The sequence below is a fragment of the Loa loa genome (genome assembly GCF_000183805.2).
Source record: "Loa loa unplaced genomic scaffold supercont3.487, whole genome shotgun sequence".
NCBI lineage: Eukaryota > Metazoa > Nematoda > Chromadorea > Rhabditida > Onchocercidae > Loa > Loa loa.
In genome coordinates, this window is record NW_018108667.1 from 22,092 (window position 1) to 40,874 (window position 18,783).

At 25.7% G+C, this 18,783-nt stretch overlaps 2 protein-coding genes across 2 annotated transcripts in view; one reads left to right on the plus strand and one right to left on the minus strand.

Moving 5' to 3' along the window:
- LOAG_18746 (Myo2p) overlaps positions 1-10,165 on the minus strand; it is a gene marked incomplete at both ends in the record, with an annotated part of 14,529 nt that extends 4,364 nt beyond the window's left edge. Inside the window, 23 exons of the mRNA XM_020451408.1 lie at positions 97-257; positions 939-1,112; positions 1,383-1,494; positions 1,656-1,886; positions 1,998-2,184; positions 2,346-2,455; positions 2,789-2,959; positions 3,269-3,402; positions 3,772-4,017; positions 4,618-4,716; positions 4,939-5,079; positions 5,752-5,896; positions 6,047-6,111; positions 6,608-6,760; positions 6,872-7,030; positions 7,315-7,555; positions 7,645-7,748; positions 8,054-8,159; positions 8,338-8,415; positions 8,901-9,016; positions 9,428-9,491; positions 9,669-9,754; positions 10,067-10,165. Coding sequence (XP_020304811.1) covers positions 97-257; positions 939-1,112; positions 1,383-1,494; positions 1,656-1,886; positions 1,998-2,184; positions 2,346-2,455; positions 2,789-2,959; positions 3,269-3,402; positions 3,772-4,017; positions 4,618-4,716; positions 4,939-5,079; positions 5,752-5,896; positions 6,047-6,111; positions 6,608-6,760; positions 6,872-7,030; positions 7,315-7,555; positions 7,645-7,748; positions 8,054-8,159; positions 8,338-8,415; positions 8,901-9,016; positions 9,428-9,491; positions 9,669-9,754; positions 10,067-10,165 — 3,182 coding nt within the window. The remainder of the gene's footprint in view (positions 1-96; positions 258-938; positions 1,113-1,382; positions 1,495-1,655; positions 1,887-1,997; positions 2,185-2,345; positions 2,456-2,788; positions 2,960-3,268; positions 3,403-3,771; positions 4,018-4,617; positions 4,717-4,938; positions 5,080-5,751; positions 5,897-6,046; positions 6,112-6,607; positions 6,761-6,871; positions 7,031-7,314; positions 7,556-7,644; positions 7,749-8,053; positions 8,160-8,337; positions 8,416-8,900; positions 9,017-9,427; positions 9,492-9,668; positions 9,755-10,066) is intronic.
- A 4,178-nt stretch (positions 10,166-14,343) lies between these two features.
- Positions 14,344-16,362, plus strand: LOAG_05977 (hypothetical protein; the record flags this gene model as incomplete). The annotated part of the gene is made up of 2 exons (XM_003141513.1): positions 14,344-14,512; positions 15,986-16,362. 2 exons carry the CDS (start codon positions 14,344-14,346, stop codon positions 16,360-16,362), a joined length of 546 nt encoding a protein of 181 aa, XP_003141561.1.
- Positions 16,363-18,783: the final 2,421 nt, after the last annotated feature.

Below are 18,783 nucleotides of genomic sequence, written 5' to 3' on the forward strand. Positions count from 1 at the left end.
TGTCTATTTCTTTTATTTCATTTGAAATCATTGTTTTAACATTTGATGCCATTTCAATTGTTATCTAAATCAATACATTTTTATTAATAAACTTACTTCATAAGAGCAGGATATAGTTGTGGTGAAGGTGTAAAACTATTGATTGCACCAAGAAGTAATGTCCAGGCTTTATCAGCATTATTTTTCACTCCATTACGATATGTTTGATTACAAAGTTGTACCAAAAGTTCATCTCTTTGTACAGGATTATCTAATGCCTAAAAATCATTCTTCTCTATATCTATTATAAAACAAACAAATAAAATAATGAACTTTTTTTTCGTTCTTGTCACGAAATTTATTAATTATTTCAAAATAAAAAAATTCAGAATTTCAATTTTTGATCTTTGATTTTTTTGCTTAATATTTATGAAATAACAAAGATAGTAATTTTTTTGAATCAATTTTTTCCAAATTAATGTTGTTTAAGAATAATTATTTAATTTCATTACTAACAATATCGATTATTAGATAAGAGAAATTAAAGATTAGATGTGCAATAGTTGGTAGATTATATATAACTAGAAGGTCGTAATCAATTATCAGATTTACTATTAATCAAAATGATAAGGTTTCAAATCAAATTATAAAATGGAAACAATCAGACTACTTCCACCTATGTGTTGTAAAAATGATCATAGTTCAAAATATATACGTTCCGGTAATTTTTCAACTAATAAACCACTTGAAAAAATGAAAATTAAAAGATGAATGAATCACAAATTGTATGACATTTCGAAATGTAATAGATTATTACAAATTGTAGATTGTTTCAAATTAGACAGATTATTTAAATTATAGATTGCAAAAACGAATCATAGTTTAATGTATATATATGTATATATATATATGTATATATATATATATATTTTAATTAATTAAATTATAATAACTCTTACTATTTGAATGATTGCTTTGCCAAGAATTGCTAATTGTTCACAATTCATTCGTGCATTATTCATATATTGTAATATCATTGCAAACATTTCCAATGATCGATTAAATTCCATTTCAGTTTCTTTATGCAAAAATGGAGTAGCAATTGGTTCACGTCGCATTTGCAGCAAATGACCCTAGAAATTAATTATCAGTAATCGATCTTTTATCATTTATCAACATAATGAATTAATTACATTGAATAAGTATATGTTTCAGATAACTTAAAATGGAAATATTGTTTGTCGGATGTTTAAAAACTAGTGTGGACTCTAACAATTACTCATTTAAGCTCTATTATAACTTCTCATTCTATGTTTTTGACGTGATTTATAAGTCGCATAGAAAGATTCACATGATTGTTATCATAGATCAGATTAAATTGAATATTTAATTTAAATACTTACTTTAAAATTATTTTCTGCAAACTGTTCAATGGTTTCTGTTGGAAGTTCTAACGATTTACCAATACGTTTGTTATACGGAATATAGTGATAAACAGTTCGTATATCACACATTCTACAAATTATTTGATTATTTTCACTTCAAAATATATATATATAAATGATGGATACATATTATATGTTGCCGTATATTGTTTGTAACTTTAACAAATCTTATTATTACTGCTGAAAATGTTTTAGACATGTAACGTCAGAAAAAAAAAAACAAAAATTAACCTATTAGTAGGAAATCCATTTTGTAATTTTTTCTCAACATTTTTGGGTAAATCTAAATATTCCACATTAGCTAGAGATGATGGATCAGTTGTTCGATTACATTCCTCATTTAATACAGTATTATTTTCACATCCTTCTTCTGTTTCAGCATACAAATTCAAACGACGTATCTTTCGTGTTTCCATATCAATCGCTTTACGAATTTCCTTACGACGACGATCAACTTCACGCCTTCAATGTAATAATTGAAAATTCGATTAATCTTTGATCGAATTCGCCGATTTTTTTTTTTCGTTTTGATCAATTGAATAGTGAAAAATGGAAATTTTCCGATTCATTTACCTTGCACGCCATCCTCTTAAACCTGATTGTAACACTATAGCAGCATGTCGTTTCTTTACAAATTTTCGTTCTTCAAACCATTTACGTAAATTTTTTTGTATCACAATAGCTGAACGATCAAGTAATGCATTACGACGTGTTTCCAAATGTTCACGTACCAGTTCACGCATAAATACTTGTGTTTTGCCTTTAAAAAAGAAAAAGGAGAAAAAACAAATCATATTTGATGGATTAATAATATCACCTTTTAATGCATGAACTTATCATACTGTAACTTAAAGAAGAATTATTAATCTTTTAATTGTTTCTTGAAATTTCGAAAATTTTTCATAAAAATAAAATGCTTACCTAATCGATAATGTGGATGAAATTTATTACCCTGTTGTTCAAGAATATCTTTAGATAATTCATATACCGTTTGACACCGGGCTATATCTAGCGGTAGCAAACATCGATATCTGAATTATTATTATTATTAGTATTATAACTTATTATAGGAATTGGAAAAATAATTCATATAATATTTTAGATCTTTGATGTCAATTACGATGCTTTCTTATATTTCAACCAAAAATAACTTGGATTCTTTTTGAATAATTTTCTTATAACTTTCGATTCATCGGAGTGATTAAATGCAAAACTTTTTTTAGCAAAAATATGCGAAAATATATGAAATCACAATTTGCAACATTATGAGTGACAACGTGAAATTAGTATGATAGAATAATTTAATAACAAAAAAAGAAAAAACAAAAACAAAGATTTAAATTTTGGTTGAAACATTTTTGAACCTTTCAGCAAATCGATCAAATGATTGTCGATATGGAAATCCTAGACGATAATTATTTGTGGTAGCAAGCAATGAAAGTGATCGTAATTGTCGCATCACTGTTTGTGGACAAAATTTCAACATTTCACGTTCCTGATTACTACGTATACAACGTACAAATTGCACATCACCTCTATAACATTCAATCAGATAAATATTTCATTCATACCGATTACATACATGTATAATGATCGTTAGAAATTAGAAGTAATTAAGCAAAATTCAAAACAAGGAATTGAATCTGTAAGCTGAAGTATCACTTTATTGTTAATTTGTATAGGTTTAATAGATGAATATGATATTTTTAATGTAGTGTTTTCATAATGGATGAATATGATAATTTTATGATAGTCTTATCGCAAGTTAATTAGATGGATAAAATACCTTTACCGTAAACTTTTCATACAATATCACTGTAAAGTAATGGCAAATAAAATTTTACTTATTCATTTTATCAATAAGTATTTTTGCTGCTCGATTATATCGTTGAGCAACATAAATTGTTCCATCCAATAATTGTTGCTGTGTTAATTTCATATTATTTATTGTCAAAGATCGGAAAAGTTGAGCTATCAACTGTAAAAGTTTTCATTATATTTTTATTTTAAATTTTGAAATTTACCGAGCAATTACACCGATTGGTCAGTTTTCGCTAATTTTCAAATTATATTTAAGAAAAAAAAATAGCTCAAAAAAATCCAATGTAATTTTTTATTATAAAATCCAAAATTATAAGAAAAAATTGAATATAATTTCTTATTATATATTTATTATAAATTGTTAATAATCATTTAATGATAATTGTAAATATAATTTCATTTATAAATAAAAGATGAAGAATGTTAATTTTTGAAAAAATGATAGATAAAAACTTTTTTGTAATATAATTCTTTTTAATAAATAATTTTTTAATTTTTCAAAGATGATTTTGTGTTTTTTTTTTACCGAATTTTGGCTATTTGCAAGCAGCATTATTGTTTGCCATCTAATTTGCAAGCGATTCTTTTCCACAAACTGTGCGCAATCATACCAAATTTGACCAGCATAATGGCGAATAGCAAATTCATATCTATCCAGTGGTTTGATATCAGTGATAACAGAAGGAACTGTTGTTGTTTTAGTGATAAACAACTGTCGAGGTGATTGTTGATGGTTGAGAATACATTGTTGTAAATAACGAGCAGCAGATGCCTGAAAATGATAAACATTTTCTTTGAATGTGATTTTTTAAAAATTTCTTAGTAAAATGTGATTCAATTAATTTCTTCTCTCAATTCGATGAAATATACAATTCAATTAAATTATTATAGTTGATCAAACAAATTTATAAAAATCAAACAGAATCAATCAATCGATCAATTTATGTTTCGATTTTTTTGTATTTCAATCAATCGAAATCAATCAATTTATAAAAATCAAAAAGAAAAATAAAATCAGCTGAATTGTACTTTCTTTCCTTTTTATAGTGAGCAAATAAGCATTAAGATTATTGATTACTACGGAAATTACAAGTAAACAAACAAATTGAAATATTTCCTAGAGTAAGTTTAATAGAAAGGATAGTTTTTTTTGGATTTGAGTTTGCAGGAAAAAAGAAGTAATATGACAGGCTTTTCCGGAAAAAAACAGGCTCATCTTCATTATTATATGACTTCCGGAAAAATCTTGATTATGATAAAATAAATATCACAAAACAAAGAATCGATTTACTTTTAATGGAAAAAAAAGCGAGGAAAAAAGGAAACTTGGAATGGCTATCAGGAAACCGAAAAAAAGATTAAGGAAACAAACTTTCGGAAATTTTGATTCATCATCTAATGCTGGAAGTAAGCCATTAGGACGCTGAAGAAGTAATTCGATAACTGGTTCATTATTAAACCACTGAACAGACTGCAAATATGGGAATTTTTTTTTTTGCTACATTTTACTTTAAACTATTCAAATCTGTTTTTAATTTCAATTTCAAAAAATGTTGCTAAATCTATATTAATTGTTTGATTACTAAATCAACTGTAACAAATATTTTAATATAATATTCAGGCAAAAAAAAAATCCATTAAAATTTTATTTCCAAAATTTACCTATGTATTTGAATTTATTTGAAAAGTTTACTTGCATATCAATTCCAGAAATGCTATCTTTTTGATATTCCCATTGTAATTCTCGCAGTATTTTTTGCTGATAGTACCATTCCAATCGCTCGTTATATAAATTAATGCAAAATTGTTCGAATCCATTCAAACTTGTAAAACGCTGAAAATAAATTACTTCGTACTAATAAATGAGAAGAATAAATTTTATTTAATATACTATTAAATATAGTATGATGATAGGTCATATAATATATTTACTAATTGTTTCATACATTTATATTTGATATTATATGTTATTAGATTAATTATGCTAATGAAGGCGAATGAATATTTTTGTAACATTTGACGAATTTCTGGAAGTATTTCAAAGATATGCAAATAGGAGGAAATAAAAGAAATATTTAATATGTAGTATGTTTCAGATATAATATTAATATAAAGATGAATAAGAAAAGTAGCAAAAATAAAAAAAATAAAAAAATTATAGCATTTCGAATCAGTGCAATTATAATGTAATAATTCCAATGATTATTTATATCGCTTTTGTTTAGTTTTCTTTTTTCTTCTTTTTTTTAGTTTTTATTTTTTAAACTCAGATATACTATGAACTTTAATGAAATGCAAATGCTTTATCGGAGCCAAACAGTCTTCCTTTTGCAGAAAAAATTAAATACTTTAAAACAATTTACTATTTAACTTTAGCCAAACCAACAATTAAAATGAGAGCATTAGAATTAATTTGCAGAAAATTGCAAATGGTATAATTAGCATGAATGACCAGAAAAAAGGTTTTGGTCATTTAATTATTAAAATTTAAATGAAATTAGCTTACTTCAAAACCATAACAATCAGCAAGCACAACTGTAGCCATGTTGTTATTGCTGCTAATAATGTTACATTCATTCATTGTTGTTGCATTGATACGTTTAAGAATCCATTCAATTAATTGTTCATACAATAACTGAGCAATTGAATCTCTATAATATAAGTTAGTATATTACATTAAAATACACTCTTAAAATTTCCATTAATTTAAAAAATTTCAGAAATAAAATGGTTATGAAAGAACAAAAGGACCAGTCCAACAAGCATTTTATTTCAAAAAATTTATTAAAAATAAACATTACCTGACATCTAATGCCTGTTCAATACTTAAAGGTACTGATGCTATTTCACCTTCTTCACTTATCTTCTAAAATGGAAAATTTCAATTTTTAATGAACTAACAAATTATTGTATCATTTCATAATTTATCTACAATCAAAAATTTTCACATTTATATTTTCATTGCGACAAAAAATATATTTACATGATGGTGGCAAACCTGATAACTAACTAATGATAACTGATAAATGGTGCAAATGACTATGCGGATAAATTCGTTTTATTAAGTCTTATTAATGTATTTTACTTCAACTTTCATTTATACTAATTAGCAACTGTGCTTTGTTCTATCATTCCAATGATTATAAATTCAGAAAAATTGATTGGGCGATTTCTTTTTTTTATAATCTTTAAGGTTGTCCAAAAATTTGCATTTAAAATTATTTGATTGATAACACCAACATTTATCAACACTTTAAACTTTCTTAAAAATTAGCAACTCTTACAACTTATCATTAAATTTGATAATTGTTCAACGATCAATTTTAGGCTAAATATTTTACAAATATTTTAATTAAACTAACTATTTGTTTTTGAGTTAGCAATTCATACAACGATTCCAAATCAATTTCCAATAAATAAGCACACCATTTAAGTTCCTGCTCATTGCCTATTTCAACACCATTCATAATATCATTGCATTGAACATCTGTTCCATTTACAGTACCACTTCTTGGCTAAAAATTTCCAATTATTAATTTTTTTTTCGATCTCTTATTTCTTCAAATTTTTCCAAAAAAAAAAGGATTTGTTAATAATTTAACTTGACAAATAAAGTAGTTTATTACTTTAGTAAGTTTAAAATACAAATTGCCAATATGCAAAATAGCAGCCAGAATACGTTGGATGAATTCCTGTTGATGTTCACTAATATCTAATAACTCCAATGAGCTACAAAGCCTTTCGTATTTTTGACGTTGTACCATCGGATCCATTGAAACTTTACCCTAAATGATATCATTTACTGATAGTATTGAATAGAAATCGATCGATTCAATTACTTATTATTAATTTTATAGCCAACGAATCGGCAATTCATTTTTTGCTGAAGTATAAATATAATGGCGCATCAGTTATAATATTGCCCAAAAAAAAGGAAAAAAACGATATATTTACTGATTACTTCAGCAATTGCAAAACAATTTTCAAGTAATATTGTAAACCTTTTCAATATACTTAACAACTTCTCAATATAATTAATTAGTTTCTATTATGACAGCTTATTATTTACCTGATTCAGGTAGAAATGTTGTTGTTCACCTTTCAAACCCAATTTATACTTTTCATTAGTATCCATACTTGAACAAAATTCATAGAATACATTAAAATTACATTCACCAAGTCGTTGACTAACAATTCGACTAGGTTCTACGTGTATTTGAATTTGTTGTAATTGTTGTTGTTGTCGATGTTGTTGTTGTTGTTGTTGTTGTTGTGGAATTGTATAAATTGAGAAACCAGTGAGTGTCGCGCTACAAAAATTTTTAAATTTCGTAAATTAAAAGATAAACAAAATATCAAAATATAACAGAAATTAAATAAAATAAATCAAGTACAGTACTTTCGATAAATCATTTCCATGCAATAACCCATTCGTGTTCCTTGGGTATTTTTCAATGTACGAGCACTTCCAAATGCATCAAGTATACGTTCCACTGCTTGTAACTATAATTCATTAATGGTACAAAAAAAAAGAAAAAAAAATCAATTAATTAAATCTCTCCATTAATTATCATATTCCATTAATTTCAATTTTTTTCTGCATATCATCTGTTCCAAAAATTTTTAATAATAGATGAAATCAAAAGTCATAATTATTAGATAAAATCAAAAAATTTCAATAATTTTAATGTGAAAAATTGTTAATTTTAATGATTTTAATAAAAAGTTTTTGGAAAGAGAAGTCACATAAAATTAAAATTTTTTCAGCAATTTTGAATATGAATCTAATGATGTAATTCAGTTCATACCTGTTGCACAGTGATTGTTAGCTTTGATTCATATTGTATAGAATTATTGATTAAATAATTAGCACAATGCATTAAATTATAGGTTTTACCTGAACCTGATTCACCACTGAAAATATTTCCAAAAAAATATTTAGAATAAAAATAACCTAAAAAATAACACTGATAATAGCAAGAAATAATAAATTTAGAATATTTAACTTCTTTTTTTGTTTAGCCTGACAAATCTTGTACAATTAAAATTAATTTGTTTTAAATTATAATTTAAATAATTTGATTGTAATTACCAAAAACAAATCGATTCATGCTTTGATTGGTCATTTTCAATACGCGCTAAAGCTTTTTGAGCAACGGTGAATATATGCCTATAAAGAAGCATTAGCTAATCTTCAATCGAATAACTGATACTTAAGCCTAATAATTAAGTTTCCAATAATTAAGTATAAATTAAGTCCTCGTAGCCTCGATATTGATGTAACATTATGGTAACCGGATTTACCCTGTTGGGAATGTATCAGAAAATAAATTTCCAGAAGCTTGAAATAAACAGACAAAACAGGTCATTGATCTAAGTGATATACATATCGAGATTTGAATCATACCCAAATAAATACCATTTAAATAGATTAGGGATCATTTTTAGTAGGATCTTAAGAAATAAAAGTTTCATTAAAATTTTTTACTTTATATAATAGTTAATCAAAAGAGTAACAACCTAATTAAGATTTTCTTTTTTTATTCTATTTTGCATCAATAAATGATCGTTCATGTCATTATTATCAAAAATTCTTTCATAAACAAACATTGAAATAAGTTTATTGATAATAAATAAATTTAATAAAATGCTAACGCTGGTAAATTATTGAGATTATTGGTTTTTCGATACAATTTTTGCACTGTATCATCATAAATTGTTGATAATGGATCATATGGATTTAGTACTATTAATACATCACCAGCAAATGTCTGCAAAATTTTTACTTGTCATAATAATTAATTAAACGCATAATAAACTAATTAAGGTTTTTTTTCCTTTTTTTTTTTTTTTGAAAAGAATGTGCAAGAAATGCTATCAATTTCATTATCTGAACAGTCATATGCAATATGCCATGTCATTATTATCATCATAATTCAAATGCAATCATCGGAAATACCGTCATAAACTGTGTCTTGATCATACAACCTTCTGGTTTGCCTTAAATTACTTAATTTTGGGAAATGATAAGGTCATTTGAAATCGACCAAAATGCGTATCATGTTATTATCTTAACACTTACTACTTATCATATCATTAAATTGTTTGACGATTTAATTAATGTATCGCAAGTATATCGATAATATTATATGCTGAAATAAGCATAGAAATAGAAAACTTACGTAAAAACGTTTTGTATCAAAACGTTTCCGCAAAGCAAATAACAGCGCTGATTCTGATTCATCACTGTAGGAATAAATGTTTCATTTATGAATAAAATTTTATATTCAAAATTTTTGATTAATTTCTAACTGTTCATTAAAAAATTCAAATATTCAACAAAAAGAAAAACAAATTAATTGCTAAATTTTGCATTAGATTCAAATTTAAATCTATATTATTTTATCAAAACAAAAAGCATACGGAATAGTAGCTAAATTTTCAGTATTTGGATCGAATAATTTTCTTTCGATAACTCTAACTGTGTTTTCCAATAGAACTGTTTGACCCTGTAATTGATTTTTCTTTTATTGAAAATAAATAAGTAATTGAGTAGAATTAGAATTATAAGAAAAATAAACGAAAGAAGGGAATGTAATTATTTATAACAGAAATAGAAGAAATAATTGTTGATTTATAATACCATGAAATTGAATCATATTGACAGGAAAGAATTTGTTTACAAAAGGAATAATTGTTGCTTATATTGGCATTAATTCATAATATATTAATTTGCGATTATACGTATTTGAATTATTTAATTTAAAATCAAATCAAAAATTTATACAAATAGCAAAGCTAAAAGATGAAATGATAGTAACATTTTGAATGCATTGTACAGTAAGCGGATCAGTTTCAATAATTAACGCCGGTTCCCAAAGGTCTTTTCCATTGTTCACAAAAAACCACACTGGTTGACCCTGGAATAATTTTCAAAATTAAATTTCATACATTTAAATAATTGTTCGTTTTATAAGATTATTTAATTTGATTTTTTAATCTGTCCTTTAGATATAATTTTTTATTCATATATGAAAATTTCCTGAAAAAAAATATCCTTTATTTGATGAATGTTGAAGACTCGTCTTCCCGTTTCCTTACATTCTAAGCTTTTCATAACTTTATCGATATCATGGAATTATTGTTTAAATAATCTTTTTATACTATTTTCCTTTCTTACTCTACGAATTATTGTTTCCTTTTTTTTTCCGAATTATTACTTCCTTTTTTTCTCTACATACTTTTACCTTAAATAGGCCTTTATCACATGTCATAAATGATTGAAAATTTTTATACAAATTATCGATATAAATTAATGGTCATATCTTAGTTATTCAAATATCTATATGGGTCAATAGAATTTCTTTTTTTTTTTTACAATATTGCCATCAATTTTGCAATTAATAAGTGTGATTTTTATCAATCTGTTATTAAATTATTTGCGAATGATTACAAAAGTTTTTTTTTCATTCGTATTATTCGGTAATTCGATCAATTTTTTTTTGGGGTCACTGTGCCATGATAATTTTCACAAGGGTGTTAAATTTGACCCTCATTTGGTTATGTGTTGATTGGCCGGACAAAAAAAAAGAAGAAAGAAAACCAGCTATCGTTTTCCTTATCTTTCAAATCACAAGTGTAATGTGAATCCCTTCTTGTCATTTTTTTTAGAGGACATGATGAGACATTATTTGTGAAAATTCAATCAAAAAATAATTTTTCTTCCATGAACAAAGCCAATTCTTTCCTTTTGTCCAATTATTTTTAATTTTTTGTCCTTTCTTTTTTTCCTGTTGAAAAAAAAAAAGAAAATTCTGGCTATATTTCTCTTTGTATTTTAATTAGTAAAAAAATTTTTTTAAAGAAATGTATCACTTAAAGTTTTGATTTTTGCTTAGAATTTTTAAAAAATTACTGAATTAAAACTGATAAAGTGAAGTAAAATGATAAAAAGCATTAACTTTTCGCCAAATTAATTGCATTGGATTTATTTTGAAAAAAAATATCATTCGTTTGACAATATGCCAAGCTTTAAATTTCAATTAATCACATGCATAGACAGATTTAAATTTTCATATAAAATTATCGTCATATTAATTACGCCAGATTTTGTAATCGTAATTAATATGTTGAAAAAAAATTGACATAATAGCACGGATACCTTGCAAATAGTACTCAACATATCGTCCCATTAAGTTATATGCGTAGATTTTTCTAAAAAAAATAATTGATGGATTATTTTAAGTAATTATAAAATTAATTAGTAAGTTAAAACGGCGAACTTCCGCAGTATGATTCGGCGACATTTTTCGATATGTTGGAAGGAGTATATTATTTAAATTAATGGTTCCCAACCTTTTCTTGACCACTGACCACTTTGACAGCATGGTCACCAAATTCTGCTAATGTTTTAATCGGAACTTCTAATGTGTTTGTTAAATTTGGAGGAGGGTTATAACGTACAGAAAAAGAAAAATTATTTTTCTTTTAGTAGTCCTCGCGATTGGAATTTTAATGCTCGCGGATCACCGGTTGGAAATTATTAATTTGAAAATAATTTGATTTTTCTATTCTAATCATTTCCTTTTCTGTAAATTATTTCAAGCTAATTAATGAACGAATCTGATTAAGACTGGTTGAGAATTTTTTTTTTCCTTTTTAACAATTTGCAAGACAGAAAGAAAAGGAGAAATATTCGGATCACAAAAAAAAAAAACTTAAATTATCGAAATGATCAAAACAAAATGCAACATTTATCAAATAATATGGAAAATATAAAGAGATTTCAGCTAATTACGAAACGAATTAATTACAAGTTGGAAATATATTAAATTATTGAACTCTCTACGTACATTTTAAATATGAATCGATAAACTAAATGTATAATTTAGAAAAAAAAGTATCAAAAAAAGATATTTGATAATTAAATATCGTAAATTTGTTTAAAATTCATAAATCATAGAAAATTGGAACAATTTAATGAATTATGAAAGTAAAAATGATAAAATTCTTACAAAATATGTATTTCAATATAAAATAGTATGAAATGAATGAATAAATTCCTTAAGACAATCATTTAAAATGGATAGTTTCGAGAACGTTTAGATGAGAAAATCGGAGAGAATTAACAAAGTTGAACGGTACACAATCAAATAGAGTTCATGGCCGTTTTCAGTTCAAGCAGCCCTTTTAATCAACCCTTTTCATATTCATTACTACCAACAACATCACTATCATCAACCTTTTATACCTTCTACTTCTATCAACGCCTACATACCTTTATCAAAACTGTATTAAATATGTGTGTGTGTGTGTGTGTGTGTGTGTATCTGTTTGTCCGTATCTTTTTCTACATTTGTATCAATCAAACTGATATAATTTGCCGATATCATTTGGCATTATATGAAATGTACCAAAATTGGTTTTCAGTCATAAATTTAAATTGAACTGTAAGAAAATGAGAGAAAAAATGTAAATTTAAAGTTTCCCACAAAAATTCATTTTAGTCATTAACTGGCTAAAAAATTAACAAAAGGCAAGTCATAAATAAATAGAAATTGAAGAAAAAAATTTACATACGTTTTTCATTATTGGTAAAATTTGCAAATGAACGAAGATAAAAAGAAATGAATAACTATTTAACCTATTGAATCAAAATATGAATATGATATATATTTTAATATTTATCGGAGACTTTAGTTCAAAATATGAAATTGTAAAAGGGATTTCATTACCTAAAACTTTTTGCTTTTTTGAAATCAACCCTAGCAATTATTAATGTAATTTGAACTGGAAAATTTTTCCATGACAACTTTTTCATTATCTCAGTTATTACTCTATTTTTTCTTGTTGAATTGAAAATTTGGTAAACATCAATTGATGTGATTAATAATTGTAATTCAAAACGGAAAAAGTGTCAGTGAATTTCGACTCGACAAAAAAAAATTAAAATTTAAAGCGAAAATTTGATATGATGGATGGGATTATTAATTTTTCTTTTTTTTTGACGTTGTTTTTTTCAGTAATCGTAATTAAAGTTGTTATAAATTTGTGTTATTTCCATGCGATTAATCCTGTTTGTATCGGTCAACAAATTCAAAATTTATAAATTGAAACAGAAATTAGAATTGTGGAAAATAACAATAAGAATCAACAGCATACAGTGCATCGTAGTTGTCATATGTATCATTCATTATTTGTGTGATCATCGGTGACCTGAATCTTTCCCCACATATCAAAATAAAATATTAATTATAACGATAAAAATCATCCAGCAATTTAATGGTATCTGTGTATGTGTGTATGTTTATGTATCTTTATATTCAAATGAAAATATTCTTAAATTCGATTTCAGATTAACTGAATAAATTCATATTATATTTGGAATTTTTTAAATTTCTTTTCAAATAAACCTTAGTTCATTAATATAAATGGAAAAGTTTCCAAAAGAAAAAAAAAATCAGTTTACATGAAAATTTTGTTCTCTAACAGAATTTTAAGAACTTTCAAAACGTTTCACTTTTTTTTTTCTTTTTTTGGTAAATGTAATTGACAATAATTTTAGTACATAAATTTGTGCTAATATGTAATATTTATTTATATTTTGATAACAATATTATAAATCGAAATCTTTTAATATCTAGCAGGAAACAAATTTGAATCATCAGTAAGTAGAATAAATAATTTTATAGTTTAGAATAAAATGATGTAAAATACTTTTATTATTCAATATTTCTATAATGGAAAGTAAAAAAAGTGAAAATGCCAAGAAACATATTCAACATTTTACTACAGTATGCTATCCAATAACATCATTCGCTTATGTTAGAAACAAGTCATCGAACATATTTTAGAGAACAAGGTAAAAATTGCCAAATAGCAGAAATTCCGGAAGATAGGATTAATGCATAACTTTGTAGAGAGGAATTTATTTCATTATTATTGATTATCTCATTAATTTCTAATTCAAAGTCTATTAACTGAAATCGTTTTATTGCTTATCTTTAACCAAGAATTTGCATATTCCTTCGTCTTATCGCATTTGCTTCATTTAGGGAATAAATTTCATTTATTATTTTTTGATTTATTCACAATTTCAATGCTATTCAATACTCTACATTGTTTTATTCTACAACTGATTGTATTATTGTCATTCATTGCTGGAACTGATCAGAATGTTGTCGCAAATAGTGATATTGTCGTAAGTAATGGTGACAATGCATTCCTTCCTCACATTTTCAGGTTCCTATACAAAAATGAACAGTTATGTAAGTTTTCATTTGCATACGATGACATGATTTATGAATTTGCTAATAGCAATACTAATAATGGTCAATAGTAATAAAATAAAGTAGTAATAAGAAGTAACAATGGTTAGTATAAAATAGTAATAACAAATATAAGTTATAATAGACGGAGGATTTATAAAATAGCATCGACTTTCTTCTTTTAATCATAATTTGTATTAATTATTTTGTTATTGTAATTATGTTAATAAACAAAGTATTTAGAATGACCTTAATGTAATAATGGCAATAATAATAAGAAATAAAATATGATAAGAAACATAAATTGCGATTAATTTTAATGATGTATTATTATCTTGGTTATAAGTACTAGTGAAGTTACATTGAATTAATCCATCATTTATCATTCCTTTATTTTGATGTCTTTTATTTTAAATGATTTCTACCTACTAAATAACTTTCAATGAAACTTTGCAATGTTTGAATTTAATCAAAAATATAACTTACGCTATAATAGTTTCATTTTTGCATTGTTTAGCATACTAATCATTTCGTTAATATTGTGGGCTATCATCTTTTTTTTTCCTGAAAACAAACATTAAGATATCTGATAATAATTTAATTAGAAATTTTGAAGTATATTTTGATGCAATATCGAGAAGTTTTATTCTTTCAAAGATAACAATTCATCTCATTTACGGTTCTTTCTACGACCCATTCACAAATTCACTTTAAATTAGTAAATTAATTGCTAAATTGGTAATTAAAATGTTTCATTATTGAAGTGGACAATTTTTATTTCGATATTTATACATGGAAAAAGATCTCAATGACCAACAATACTAAGCTATATATATTGATCACATATAACTGAAATCATTTTTATATTTTTACGATTTTGAAGTTTTTTATTAAAAATTTACAAATTATAACTATCAAATTTGTTATCGTTTATTCTTATCTTTATGTATCAGTGATTTTTTTTAAGGTGGTGACGTATTTGTTGAACCACAATGGCTTCCGGCACAAAATGATTGTCAAATTTCATGCCCAGTTTGTTTACTATTTTTTGATAATATGAAAAAAAAAAATAGAATGATAATAATGAAAATCATTAAAGTAATTAATAATTAGAAAGGACAATTTGAATAATAATGAAATGATGAAATGAATAGGATTTTCGAATGAAAATGTAAACTGAAAATTTATCTTAGATAACGAGAGGTTTATGCTTGATATATGTTAATCTAAGCAATAATGGTGCTCGAATACAGAAACAGAAATGTCGTCATTGCAAGTTTTCATTTATCATTCATTTTATAGTTAATTAATTCGTGCTTAAATTAATTCTTGTTGAGAGAGTTGATGATAGAGGCGAAGTAACGTCGGTGCATATTTTCCATTCATATTACTGTAGCATTTTGAATTATTATTGCAACATTTTGAATTATCATTTCAAAAGAAATATTTTGATTAGATCACGATGATTTCCAGTCCAAGCAAACTGTACTATCGAACTGCAACGATTATTGGCTACTTCTGCATTCACTAATACAACTCCTACCACAGCCACCAATATTACTCCTACAAACATTATCACTATTAGCAATATTACCACCATAAATAACACTAATAATGCTATCATGTATCATAAAAGTAAGAATGAAGTATGGAACGAACTACATAGAAGATTTCGTACAAATCGTAGTGACAGTAGTGACAGTAAAATGACCGATGCGATACTTCAGCTAATGCCTGAAATGTGGAATGGTCATAGTGAGAAACGGAAGAGAACTCAGTTTAAAAGAAAATTTCATGGTAAGCTTATTAAAAATCAAAAGGCTATCTATGGTTATAGAATGGATAAATAAGATACATAACCCAATGCAGATAGGACAAAGTTGTCATATGTCATGCATTACTAGTGAAACCAGTATAACAAGCTATAATATAAGTGATACAAAATATTCTGAGTTAAATTAAGTCTTTCTGAAAAAGTATAGAAATGATTAACTTGGAATGGTGCAAACTTCATTTCGGTATTATGCGTCACCGGTAACGCTTTTTTCACCTTATCTACAGTACGCAGGTTGATGATAAAGAAAAATGAACAAAACTGTCAACGAACTACTTGATTTCCAAAAGAATTCATCGACAACCAAACAACAAAATAATTTACAAACTGGGTTTATGAATTATGGATCGATTCGATTGTATCCATAATCATTATCACCTGATAATTGTTAAAATGGATGTCAGGGGAATTATTCGAAGGGGCAGCTTAACTTCTGGAAATATTCAGTAGACTAATATCACTCAGATCATTTTTGCATGAAAAAAGAGCGCAACACATCAAATGCGAGTAAGTCCCAGCAGACAGAAAGTATATTTTATTAAGTTTAACAACCACATACGACCGATCTCGGGATTACCATAACAACCTCGAAATTATCGCATACTGATCTCAGAATTCTGATGTAACAGTCAATGTTGGTGAAAGTAATGTGATGTGATTATATTGTGAAATGTTTAAAATATGAAAAACTTCATATTGAAATTTCAGTTGAATTGAACGGATAAGTTTGTGTGATTTCCGAATATTGGCGAAATATTTGCGGCGAGTGACTTGGCGATATATTTGTCATTATTGGATTTAATTTATTCATGAACGAAAATTAATTACTGCAATATCAATTTAGTAAAGGATACAAAAAAATTAAATTTATGTGATCCACTAGTGATACAGTGATACCAGCAGTACTACAAGCCTTATTCTTGATGTGATAAATGTTAGCAACAAAATAAGTAGTGATAACAATTCGGATTTGTCACAAATTTCCCATAAGAATACCTGTTGATACAAGTACAATTTTTCACTGATTTATCAAATATTGATAAAATTATAGATGTAATTTAGATAGCAATAACAAACAATTAGCAAATGAATATCATGAGAACTAATTAACCATGATATTTATTATTGTTAAACAAAGCTAATTCATCCGAGTATATGATATTGGTTAAATTAAAATCATAGGTAACTAACATGCGTAATTACCCCGCTATTTTCTCTAATAGATATGGTATTAAATGAAAAATACATATATTTCATATAGCATCCAACTTTTTAACCATTGCTGCATTTCGACTTATTCTCTAACTTTGATCAATGATAAAAATTATGAATTGCAAGGAAATTGTTATTCTGTAATGAATCAAAAAATTTATATGTATTATATTCAATTTATGATAAAAAAATTGAATACGGACCAATGATTTTGGTATTTTCCTTTAGTATTTCTTGTATGTTTACTGTTGTAAGCCTATATTGGAATATTTAATACCGAATGAAAAATGAATATTCAATGATTAACATGAAAGCAAGAAGAAATTATGATACATTCCAATATGTTATTTCTTATCATTGAACAGCTTATTAAACAAAATAATCATTTAATCATAAACAACAAACCAATTATTCAATAGATCAGTTCATCAATATAAATGAAATTAATTGCTTGGGAGTATATTTGACTAATGAGAAATTACTATATAGCTTTAGTTGCTGTAAAAAATAGAAAAAAACAATTTAACAATTCGTTTTTTTCTAACTAATGAATTGTTAAATTATTTCTTTATTTATTGCAATGACTAAAGCTATGCAATAATTCCTGAAGCAAAGTGAAATTAGTTTTTTAAATCATACAACAATTGTAGCAATAAACATCGCAATCCATTCATTAATTCATTTCCTTTTTTTCTGAAATTGTATAAAAGCTAATTACTTATCTGAACACTTTCATTTTACTTTATTATATCTAAAATGTAAATGACTTGATTTCATCTAAATTTTCCATAAATTTTAGCTAATTGTTCAATATGTCGAGTTTTTTCTAAGATGAACCATTGTAACAGGATGATGAAATCATGGCTAAATCATAAATATATAAAAGTTTTACATTCTATCCTTAAGAGTAGGACAATAAAAAGAGTAATAAAAAAGTTGGGTTAGAAAATAATGGCGAATGGTTTTGATAGCTAACGATATATTTCACATAGCGATTTCATTAAAGCTATTCAATTTGTTGCTACAAGCGTCATTTTCATAAGTTGAATTAAGTAATGAAAGCATAAATGCATTTTGGAAATGAGCTTTTAACAGAGTGAAATTGATAAAGGAAAAAAAAGAGAATAAAATATTAATGCGAATGGTGTGGTGGTTTTTTTTTTCTGAATCGTGGAGTGTGATGTCGACCAATAGCCAAATATCACCAGTGTTGTCGATCGGCTTC